The following is a 12,267-nucleotide window of genomic DNA, read 5'->3' on the forward strand; positions in this document are numbered from 1 at the left end:
GCTGGAAGAAACAGTTAACCTAATATTTTTCCGAAGATGGGATTCTGTAGCAATCCAGACCAGTTAACCTAATAAATTCCCCAGAAAAAAACATTCCGCATGGGACCCGTTGAACCCAGGGCCTCTCTATTACATGAATGGGTCCATTTACGTGGGATGTTTAGAGGTTTATTGCTGATTTATCATGAGTTTTCTTAAAAAAAAAAATGTACAAAATCATATTAATCTTTAAATTAATCGAAACTAAAATACATTTATAAGTAAATATTTAAATAAATAATCAAATAATCAAATCCAAATTTCAAATTTAAGCAACCTTTAAGTAACTTTTAAATTTAATTTACTTCCTGCTTCAGGGTATAGGATGATCATGAAGTCGTATGCACATTACAAAACACAACTTCTCGAGAAGACGAGCAAAGTAACGTATAAGCACAAGTACGAAACAAGTATTTGAAACTAGTTCTGGGCAGTCGAATATTAGCATTCACTATTGACCAAAAAAAAATAATAATAATAAAATTAAACATAAACAAGAAATAAAATACACTAAGCCGCTACAGCTTCCTTGACAGATTCACGCCAGGCATACTCTCTTGCTCCATCCTTGTCAACAATCTTGATTACAAAGTTTGGTGGTGCCACAACCAACCTGGATCGGATCTCCAGTATGCACTTATCAACCAAATCAATTGCTTCTTCCACTGACATGCCACTATGGAAGTGTCTGTCCATCATGGAGAGAGAAAAATAAGATCCGTACCCAAAAGCTCCCTTTTCAACCTTGTGAAGGGTAGCAATATAGTCAATGTAGTAGAGAGAAGGGCCAGTCTCTTTGTCATAGCCGGCCAAAAGAATGTTCACAAAGGAAGGGTTCTGAAAAAACAAACATTACAATTAGCAAGTCATATATTAATAATTAGGACAAAAGAAGCTAGGTACCGTACATATAGTCCAAGCATGTAAAAATATGCTACATTCATTCTAGAAATGGTTTACTTCAAGATGAACCTGTTTAAGTGTTTATCCTTCAGGCTGAGCTGGTTTACAGTTGGGTCCAATAAGGCTGTTTGCCTTGACCCATGCTCAACATGTTTGGGCCTAGCTTAATTGGCTGGGCCTGGCCTAGAATAGTGAAGATATGTAAAAATAAATATAAATTTTTAATTCATTATGCAGATTGATACAATTACCCAGCCTGCCTAGTGCCTACCTCAACAGCAGGCCTTAGTTGGACTGGGACCGAGGACAAATCCCAGTACCCAAGCCAACTTCATTGTGGGTTGGCTTGAGTCGATCCTCAGGCTCAATGAGTGAGTCTACTTCACAATCTAGTGAGTGAAGGAATCATGACATAGAATGGGGAATAAGAATCGAAAAACACAAGGGATTACAAGGAGAAAAATCAATTATGTTTAAGCATTGGTATTCTGATTTTTCTTTATACAGATTATCTGCATAATTTTCATGTGTATATTCATGTGTTAAGACTATCTTCCAACAAAGCAGTTGCTTGTTAAGGAATTTCCCAATGTAAAAGGGTTGTTAAGAACTTATAGGGCCGTTACAAAAGTCAAATACTCATCACAAGCCTTGGGTACATTTTGAATTCCAACATATGTAATCATGCACACCTCTGCCATACTAGCAAGCCACAACCAGAATGGTTATGTTGAATATTAGCGTAAGAAGTATTGTTTCTGAAAGCACAGCCCCTAAAAAAGCCATATATGCCTTCTCAAGCCTAAATAATATCATCCAAGTGAGTAGATGCAAAGATCCTCACCCACCTGGAAAAAGCTCACCAACTCAAAACAGGTTACCACAATCCCATAAAGCTAGTTAAATCTCTCAGCCCATAGGAGACTAGAAAATCCCTAAGCCCTTATTAGAGCAAAAGGGACAAGAGCATGCTAGATGTGGATCTCAGGCTACACAGGAAGTCAAACAGGCATGACCTAACTTGAGATTCAGCCCAAAAAGGCTATGCCAGTCCCAAGAGAATGTTGGCACATGAGCACAAGCAATAGGATAATCCCCCAACGAGGGTTCTGTGCACCCATCCATTCCCAAAAGACAAAATTGGAAAATAAATGGTTCATCAAGTTGCATACTAAGGAAGTCACAGGAAACTAGTATACCTAATGGGGACAAGGAAGTTAGTGGTATCTTGACACCTCCTATTCGAAGCGCTTGTTTGTGAAACTGGTTCATACAAAAGCAGACACATCAAAATGAAAATGGTGCTTTCTAAAGTTGAACAATCAATATGCATGGACTTCTATGTGTTCTCACAGCACACCGAAGACTACTGATTTTTACCAGGCACTCTCCACCAGTTTATGATGTCTACAGAAGCACAACTCAAATTCCTCAAAATCACTGTTTCAGACATTTCCAAGCAAATGCAAGGTCACTCTACTTTTCATTCCAAATCTTACTTTCCATAGGGAATGAAGCATGTAGTCGTTGCCTCTGAAGAAAGCAAATGAAAGAAAGAATATATTGCAATCTAGGCCTTTAACAAACAAGCTGAGCCAAAACAACTTTCACTAAGAGAAAATACCAACACTAAAAGAATTCAGAACAAACTAATACATCAATACATATCAGCATTTACTTTTAATCAGCACTCCAAGTAATGGAGCCACCACATTCAATCCATTGAATTTGCATCAAAGCATAAGTGAAGCAAAACCTAACGTCCTCTCACCGAAAGCAACAATAACCCCTAAATTTCCCCAAACAAAGCAAGTATCCTGCCAACCCTAAAACCTAAAATCTGCACTGCAAAAGAAATGAAGCCAAATTACCTTTCTCAAAGCAGTAGCGAGCTCCCCTCGAGTAAAGTTAGCAGCAGCTACAGTGGTCAAAGGAATTCCATTACGAAACTGATACAACGCCACGTTCTTCTGTATGTACTCCGTGAATTGAACTCTGCAACAAACCCAAAAAATGTCAAATTCCCAAAATATAAAATATGGGTTTGTTTATAAATTTGTGTACAGCACTAATGATAGAGAGACCTGTCGCCAGGCTCGCCGCTAGCAGCGATGAGCTTGTGGGAATCAAGGATAATGATCTTGTCTTCGTTGGACTTGTGTACAAGAATGCTGTGAACAGCCGATGTATCCGCCGCTACAATCGCAAAACCGTTGCCTACTAGTCCAAACACGCACTCCATTGTTGTTGATCTGTTCGCTCCTCTCGCGTGGTATGATATTTATTGATCTTGCTTTGGTTAGTGAAGAAGATGGCAGCACAGGCGCAGGGACCTCTACTTGAGGAACAAGCCGAAGAATTTTGGACTGAGTGGAAGGGTATTTTCGTCATTGTTGTTCTTTTATAAGGTAATGTTGGGTGGATCGGAGTTATGTGTCATAGTTGGGGATAGGAGTTACCTTGTAACGATATAGGATTATCTATTCCAAGATGCCAATGGCATAAATATTGAAGGCTCGAATATTTGATTCAAATTGAATCGAATCGAATCGAATTATTAAAATTAAATTAATTGAATTACTATATTTTAGAAATTAAACCAAACCGAAATAAATTAAAAATCAAATCGAATTGCTCTATTTAGATTCAGTTCAATTTGAACCGATTAATTTTTGAATTTAGATAGATTTTTTAATTTATACTTTATTTTTAAGTTATTTAAATTTATTTTAATCTTAGTTCGAACCTAATAACCATTAATCAATGAAATTAAATAATTTATACATATAAATTTACATATAATTCATAAATTCCTTATAAAAATAAATTAATTTAAAAATTAATAAAGTAATTCGGTTCGGTTCAGTTTAATTATTTTTTCTCTTTAAAACTGAATCGATTCGAAATAATTGAAATTCTTAAAATGCAAAACCAAATCAAACTAAATTATCTTAAAAATTAAACAAAATTACCGAATTAAGACGGTTCGGTTCGATATATTAAGTTCAAACCGAATAGTGCTCACTCCTAAAATATAGAATATAGGATGGTTTAAAATTATAATTAAAAAGTTAAAAAAATATATATTATGTTAAATATTAATTTTAAAAATGATTCAATTATTTTAAATTTTATAATTAAATATGATAAATTAAAAATAATAATTAAAATTATATCTAATTTTGAGTACATGTTTTTAATAAGCAATGTTATTTTTTGAGTATGGATCTCAAAATAGTACTATTTCTTTGCTAAAAATGGGAGCTAGTCAAAACGAAAAGACATCAAAATTACATAAAATTTCACCGCACTTAAAGGTTCTTCACTAGTTAATCCAAATGAAACCCTATATAAATGGTGATTAGCCACTTCTTTCCAAAAGATAAAAACCACAGAAGGCAGATAAAAAAAAATTGAAAAAAAAAAAAAGGTGAAAAGATAAAAGAGCAGTGCAAATTAATTGAAGGAGAACACTGGAAATGGCAAGCAAGGTTGCTGTTGCACTACTGGTTATGTGTGTTGTTGTAATTGCCTCTGTCCATGCTGATAAATTTGGCTCTTGCTTCAACACCTGCGAACAGGAATGCATGGCCGGAGGACAAGGCCAAACTTTTTGTGAAATGAAGTGCGATACTGACTGCTTCGATAAAGAGGTTGCAGGTAATCAACTTTTTTTTCTTTTAATTTTTACAGAAAATAAATTACAGATAAAGCATATATATTTATATAAAATTTTTATATGCTTAATTAAATAAATTTTATTAACATTTGCATGTATATATGTGTGATTTTTTTGCAGCGAAGCTAAACGCGAAGGTTCCGTGAATGAGGCACACTTAGCTCCAATAAAATGAGATAATTGCATAAGTATGTTTGTATTTTTATTCTCTCATAAGACTACATAATCTACCAAGTTTTTCCTTCTCCATTTTTATTTTCTTTTTGTTCCCTTTCCCTTCCTTTTGTGCGGGTAGTGCAGAGTAGTAATTAAATGAGTCCATAAAATGCGATAACATTGAAGCTTATATATATCCTAGATTTAGGTTACACAAGGACATGATTAGTTATGGCTAGTATAATTGCTCAAAGCAGACGGAGACCATCTCCTGCTGGCAGATAAGGGCACCAAAATCGAATAAATAGTGACATTTCTAATCTGGCAAATCCCCACTGTCTGGAGCAACGCATTCTATCCGATGCCTCTATAATTAACATGGCGGGCTTGTTCGAAAGCACTCGCCTTTGTTTGGACAACCACCACCTATGACGCTTAGACAGGAGCACCCATCTCCCATGCTTTGCCTGCAGCATGCAAACATGCATACATTACATTTCCTGCAAAGAAATATATAATCGAAGATAAATAAAAAACAAATACTAACTTGAGATAATTAGAAAGAGGGCAGGGAGCAAGTAGATGGAAGAAGAGTGCAGTGAAACGATGGCGGAGATCAGAATTTAAGTCCGCGGGGTGACCTTACAGTGGGCTGTTTTTAAGGAAGAAATCAGGATAGAAAGATCAGAATTATGGTGCGGTAGGTCATATAGGTGTTTAATGATGTATAATAATTAATTAATGGCATTTGCCTTGCAAAGATTTATTTTAAAAAATAAAATCAAAACAAAATTGAATAGCATTTGAAATGTTGATATCGTATCTTAATATGTAAATTGAAATTTTTTCAAGACTTCATTATGATCCCACATGTGACATTTCATATTTATAATAAGGATATGCATATGCGATATGACTTATAATTAATTTTATATTAAATACAAAAAATTAGATTTTTTTTAATCAAAATATTCAATTTGAGATTAATTTGTCTCGACTATACTAAAAATTAAATACATACCATAAATCTTAATATAATATTTGAAAAACTCTTTTTTATTTAAATTTTTTTATGAGTAGATAACAATAAAAAAAATTAAATTTTTAATTTGATTTTGACTATAAGAAATTTAATTTGAATGGATGAATCGAAGTGATAAACATAATTTACTGTCTCTTTAATTATTTAAAATAATATTTATATTAACAATATATATATATATATATATATATATATATATATATATATATATATATATATATAATTAGTTCACGTTAATAAAATAAATAATTGTCTTTATAAATAAAAATAAAAAATAAAAATTGCACATCACTTAGATATGAGGATTGTGCACTCTCCTTTATAAGGATTGACATTTCTCTTTTTTTAATAGAATTATGTCATTAAAATATGAAAATTTAAATTTTTTAATATAATAATAAATAAAAACATTAAAATAAAATAATAAGAATTTATATTTTGTTATTATTATATGCATATATATTAATATCAAAATATAAATTGTTAGATGATTAAATACTATTCAAATTTTGAAAATAAAAATTAAATTTTAGCCCTAAAAATTATTATATCTAATACACAAACAATAAATTATTTCATATAACATACACTTTTCTCTTATTGTTGTGTGAGAAAAGGAATAATACTTTTTATGTACATAAAAATATTCTATAATCTTCCTTTAGGAAATAGTAATTCTATTAGGAAAGGTAATCCTATAATAATCTTAATTATATATCAGACTCCCAAGGATCTCTCAAGCATCCATAAAATCTCACATTAATATTCATACTCCAAGAACCCTAATCCCATCCCTTTTACAAGAATAATTAATTCCCATTACGGAAGACAAAACCCAAATATTAGAGCTTTCATTTGTCATCATAAAAACCCTAATTAACACCCTACGTTTCTCGCAACATTTTTCAACAACATCCAATCCCTAACATATTCCCCCACTTATTGTCAATGTCTTTCAAACGTTCTGGTGTTGTTAGGTCGTCGAGTCAGGGAGAGATTGGGCTGTTGAACCATACTCTGCCGATCGAGTCTCCGGTGTCTTTCTTTGAGAGAAAAGGCCCTGCTCCCATCACAACCTCAAAGACGGTGAAAGAGTACTCTCAGCCTCCAGTATCGGCAGAGAAGCAGCAGACTCGCCGGTGTATATTCACGTTGGGATCGCCTGAGAGGGAGCATAACGATGCACTGCCAAAGAACAAGAAGCCTGGTAATGGGTTTGGAGAGTTTCTTAAAGCTTGTTTCTTATGCAAGAAGAAACTCCTTCAGGACAAGGACATTTACATGTATGGGTGAGTCTTCTTTTCCTTTGTCTTTTCCTCTCTGTTAAAATAAGATTCAACAACATGAACTAAGATCTTTATTTTATGTTTAAAGGTGGTTTGAGGTTTAATATATAGAAAAGGGACTAAATTTGAATGCATGATAATATTGACTTAGAATCACCTAAAAATTTATCTGCAATCAAACTGTAATATATTACAGAACAAGGAAAAGGATTTCATAGTTTATTAATTGTTTCGCTGACTCTATGCCTTTTCTTTTCTACATGGTTTTTCAAATTTTCAATATCAGCTAATTTATATGTGGTTTTGTAAGCTGTTACAATGTTCTTGAGGTTACTGGTTAGTTCTTTAGTCTATAGACACAGATTTGGTGTATTCTCCCCTGACATGATTTTCTCTTCTTTCCCTGGAGACCCTCCAAGTTATTATAATAATTCCCTAGAATATGTAGAAACTGTATCTTTTGAAATTCATTTGTTTATTTGCCTTAAACATGCTTTTCTTTCATTGATGCAGTCACCTAGGTGCATTTTGCTCACCTGAATGCCGAGAATATCGGATGGATTTGGATGGGTTTGATCAAGAAATTGCTAAAGAAACATCAGCAAGGTTGGAAACAGCATTAGGAGGAAAGTTCTTCACAAAAGAAGTGCGGAAGCTGGGGTTTCGCTGTTAAGTAGTTTTAAAGTAATATGAACTGAAAGTCCATTGTTAGATGCAGAAGTGCATAGCTGTACTGTCCTTGCTTCCAGCATTCACTTTTGTTTAGCAAAAGGGCTGTGTGACACGGTTTTTCCTCATAGTCGATATGTAAATTTTCAATTTATTGTTTTACATTGCCCACACTTAGATTCTTTTAGACTCTTCAAGGGAGGGACTGCACTCAATTTCAAAATCCCACAGATAAATTTTGTTGTTCGTTTAATTTCAGCATGTTATTTGCAAGTTTATCGATCCTCTGCTTGAAAGTCCAAGGTTTTTCATTTGCATGTCCACAATGATCGTATGCAACTCTGGGTTTAAAGGAAAGGAGGTGGGGAAAAAAATCTGAGAGATTACAACCTTTAGTGAAAAATCTATTAAAAACTAAGAATCTTAATGCTCTTTGTTTGATTGCCAAATATCTGGAAAAAGCTAGTTGACAGATTGAGTTGTTACTGATTTAAGGATCGGAGAAACAAGGCCAATCCATTGGCATGTTCTGCAAAGACAAAAAGAAAGACTTGTGCTTTTGCCTTTAGTTCTATAAATTTAGCCAATGTAGCTTTCACCTTCTACTAACAAGTGGGTACAGATGATGGACGCACCTGACGATTTATAAACAAATTTATCAGCTTCAGGTTGTCTAATACTCATTTAGAGAGATTACTCTAATCATCAAAAACCATGGTTCAGACTTGTGATTAAGATTTGTAATTTAGTTGATTGCCAGTTAATATTATATCAGTACTCTATTGGTGATTTTACCATTTTTGAGTTAGAAACAATGTCCTTGATGAACTGAAACAGTGAGGCAAGTGTAAAAGGCAAAAGAAGAAAGTAGAAGTAGCATACATCATGACTTTCCAATGTGTGAGATATTTATTCTGTGTTTTGTGCTTTTGAAGAATATGATAACCATCGCCTTGCAGATTGAATCACAAGCACAGACAGAGCAAGCATGTGACTTCAGATGTTTATCATAAACTTTAAAAAAATTTTTTGTTCTTCCTGTTTCTTCTGCAATTAATACAAGTTAAAGCATTTGTGCAAGGACTACAAGCACACATTCCATAGAGACGCCAATTCATTTTGCAGGCACCTGATCCAATCAAATATTGCAAGGCAGGAATCAGCTAAATTATGTGGTAATTAATTAAAATGTTAGCAAACCAAGATCTAGTCCTGTGAAACGTGATCAATTACCCTCAAAATACTTGAATTATGTACCCAATGAACTAATGAAGGGTTGTAACTTGTAAATCCAACCAACAAAATGATTTGATTTTAGACAATACAAGACATGTATGAGATTGGCAATGAGTAGAAGATTATCTCATGTGCCAAGAAAAAGTGAAAAACAAAGTGAAAGGAGAGGACTTATCCTTTATCAGTTGGTTCATGAATCATGATAGGAACAGAAAGTTTTGCCTTCAAATGGGGACCATTTGCAATTAACCAATGCAACAAGACCTGCTTGCAAAGCAAAGATTCAATTGTTTCTTTTCACTATTTTTGTGCAATATTAATTAAGTATCCATGTTCCAGTCATTTTCTTGGATTGAAGATATCCATCTAATTTTCGAACCAGAAGGTGGTATTTTTTTTTTTTTTCCATGCATGCATGATTATGAGAATGAAATTTGAATTTGATTAGTGACTTTGTAAAATATCTGATAAAACTTAACTGTTGCTGACTTATATAAGCAACGTTTCCCTCTAATTTGAGACCTGCCTCTTCTTGTAGAATGACAGAATTCCATATCCTTGTTTTGGTATTAATTTTGAGCTTGATGAATTGAACATTAATTATTTTCCTAAAAATATATATAGACAGAAATTTGGTTGAAATGATCAATCCAAAGTGTTGTCCGGATAATCACATCCAGTTCATACAAAATTTAGGTGAATGTGTCACATACCTAACTTGGATTAACCAAATTTAGAACTTGCAAATTGCTAGTTAATTAGGCTAATCACAGGAAGTCAAATAACTGCGTGATTATAAGAATGGAGATGGACTCTACACAAGTAAATTCATCCAATGTGAAATTCTTAGGTGAATCAGATTCACCTAATGTATAATAATAGTATTTCTTATGTTTAGGAAAAGGTTTTGAATTAAGATAGTAGTGTTATAAATGACAAAATTAATGGGCAATAGTGATACAATAAGCAAACTTGAAAGATAGTTTTTTTACATGTGATAAGATAGAGGAGATAGAAATGCGAACTAAGTGTCACATTAGATTATCCACGTCAACATTTACTGAGAAACTAGACATTGGAAGTAAAAGGGATTTTATTATGTAAAATTTAAAAGTAGAGGGAATTTTAAATTATATTTTTAAATTGAGAGACTACAGTGTTATAATTGTATAAGTTCAAGGACTTTTGTTAAACTTTATTCTTAATTAATAGCTTTTGCCATGCAAATATTAAGAAATAAAATCCAAATAAAAAAATTTTTTTAGTAGGAAATTTAAACAAAATTGAATAGTTATTGATATTGTATCTTAACATTTTGAAAATTTGAATTCTCAAGACTTCATTATGATCCATGTGGTTTTTCATTAAGGATATTCATATGTAATATGACTTGCAGTTAATTTTAAATTAAACAAAAAAAATTTTGAGAGTAAACAAATTTGAAATGTTGCAATTTGAGATTAATTTGTCTTGACTATATTAAAAATTAATTACATATCATAAATACTAATGTAATAATTTGAATAGCTCTCTTTTTATTTAAAATTTTTTAGGAGCAGATAATAATAAATTTTTTTTTTTTATTTGATTTCAACTACAAGAAATTTAATTTGAATTGACAAACCAAAGTCGTACATACACTTAATTTATATATATTCTCTTTAATAATTTAAAATAACATTTAGTTCCACTTTATAGCAAAAAAAAAAAAAGAAAAATTATAGAAAAAGGGAAAAAATAATAATTTCATTATTTTATCAGAAGGAAAAAGAATTAAGAAAAAAATAAAAAAAATTAAAAATCTAATTCCCTGTTTTGTAAGAAGGGAAAGGGAAAAAAACAATTATAAAGATTTATGTGAAAAATGCTTAAAAATTATTTTGAGTCATTTTATTTTTCCATTCAAACTAAATGCAAGTAATTTTTTTTCCTTTAGTTATTTTTAAATATAGTCATATTTATTTTATATGAGTGTAATAATAAAAATATAATAATTTTTCTTCCTTTTTTTCATTAAAATATAAAAAAATTAATAAATCACTTCATTTCATTTCCTTTCATTTCTCTCTATATATACATAAAAAATATAAAAAAAATAATAATTTTCTTAAAGATTTTACTTTTCTTATAATTTTCACACACTTTTTTTTTTCTTCTTCAGCTTTCCCTTCCATAAAACATACCCTTATAGTAACAATATATACTACTGTTTTTTAATTTACCTATGTATAAGTTCAATCATATTCTCTCTCTCTATATATAATTAGGTTATGATAACAAAATAAAGAATTATATTTATAAATGGATGAAAACTAAAAATTCCACACAACTTAGATATGATAGTAAGATTGTGCACCATCTTTTATAAGAATTGACAAGGCCAGACTCACTGTCAAATGAAGTGCGACATTTACTACTTCCATAAAAAGATTGTCGGTAATGAATCTTTTTGTTTTCTTTTTTTTTTTAAAAAAAAAAAAGAAATAACAGAAGCAGCATATATTTTTAATTTTTAAATGCTTAATTAAATAAATTTTAATTTTTTATATATTTAATTTTTATTAAAATTTAAATTCAAAATATTATAATTTTAAAAATGACTATAATATTATTGAGTTAATGCCACTAAATTAAAGCTTATTGATATCAAATCAATTTTATTAAGATTTTGTATGTGTAATTTTTTGCAGCGAAGCTAAAGGTTCCCTGAATGAGGCACATTTGGTGGATGGTAACGCCTAGCTAGCTCCCAATAAAATGAGATAATTGCATAAGTATATTTGTATTCTTTATTCTTTATCATCTCTTCTAAAACTACATAATCTACCAACTTTTTTTTCTTCTCCACTTTTATTTTCTTTTTGTCCTCTTATTCTCTGGGTATTGCAGAGTTCTAATGTAACAATCCAAAAATTTTAAATTATAAATAAAATAAAAAGGAAAATTTATATTATTAATATAATAGGATTTATTTGAATTGATTTTTAAATAAAGAAAGATAATAATAATAAAAAAATTAATTAAAGTTAATTTAGTAAATGAGAATAAAATAATTAAATTTTCCTAGATTATATTTATTTTTATCTGTCACGACCCAACCTATGGGCCGGACCGGCACTAGGACCTGGGCCGGACTAAAGCCCCCGAGGCCCGTAGTAAACCTAACTATTCCTTAACTCAACTCTAAGGCCTATTTGGGCCCAATTTCAAGAAATCAACCGGACAGAGTCCGGCCATAAAATGGACCTTTCAACGGG

The 12,267-nt window shown here is 31.4% G+C and overlaps 2 protein-coding genes across 2 annotated transcripts; one reads left to right on the plus strand and one right to left on the minus strand.

Moving 5' to 3' along the window:
- Nucleotides 1–299: 299 nt before the first annotated feature.
- On the minus strand, nt 300–3,291 carry LOC110647413 (proteasome subunit beta type-2-A). The gene is made up of 3 exons (XM_021801225.2): nt 3,027–3,291; nt 2,814–2,937; nt 300–876 (listed from the first exon to the last, which is right to left on the minus strand). The coding sequence occupies exons 1-3, from the start codon at nt 3,182–3,184 to the stop codon at nt 550–552; spliced, it is 609 nt and encodes a 202-aa protein (XP_021656917.2). The 5' UTR covers nt 3,185–3,291; the 3' UTR covers nt 300–549.
- A 3,250-nt stretch (nt 3,292–6,541) lies between these two features.
- LOC110647412 (uncharacterized) lies at nt 6,542–7,997 on the plus strand. The gene is made up of 2 exons (XM_021801224.2): nt 6,542–7,108; nt 7,619–7,997. Exons 1-2 carry the CDS (start codon nt 6,768–6,770, stop codon nt 7,776–7,778), a joined length of 501 nt encoding a protein of 166 aa, XP_021656916.1. The 5' UTR covers nt 6,542–6,767; the 3' UTR covers nt 7,779–7,997.
- The last annotated feature ends 4,270 nt before the right edge of the window (nt 7,998–12,267 follow it).

The sequence above is a fragment of the Hevea brasiliensis genome, chromosome 4 (assembly GCF_030052815.1).
Source record: "Hevea brasiliensis isolate MT/VB/25A 57/8 chromosome 4, ASM3005281v1, whole genome shotgun sequence".
Classification (NCBI taxonomy): Eukaryota; Viridiplantae; Streptophyta; class Magnoliopsida; order Malpighiales; family Euphorbiaceae; genus Hevea; species Hevea brasiliensis.

Coding starts and splice junctions, on each gene's coding strand:
- LOC110647413 (XM_021801225.2), bottom strand. CDS start 3,184: ATGGAGTGCGTGTTTGGACTAGTAGGCAACGGTTTTGCGATTGTAGCG. Junction 2,938..3,026: donor AGCGGCGAGCCTGGCGACAG/GTCTCTCTATCA, acceptor GGTTTGTTGCAG/AGTTCAATTCACGGAGTACA. Junction 877..2,813: donor TCGCTACTGCTTTGAGAAAG/GTAATTTGGCTT, acceptor TTGTTTTTTCAG/AACCCTTCCTTTGTGAACAT.
- LOC110647412 (XM_021801224.2), top strand. CDS start 6,768: ATGTCTTTCAAACGTTCTGGTGTTGTTAGGTCGTCGAGTCAGGGAGAG. Junction 7,109..7,618: donor AAGGACATTTACATGTATGG/GTGAGTCTTCTT, acceptor TCATTGATGCAG/TCACCTAGGTGCATTTTGCT.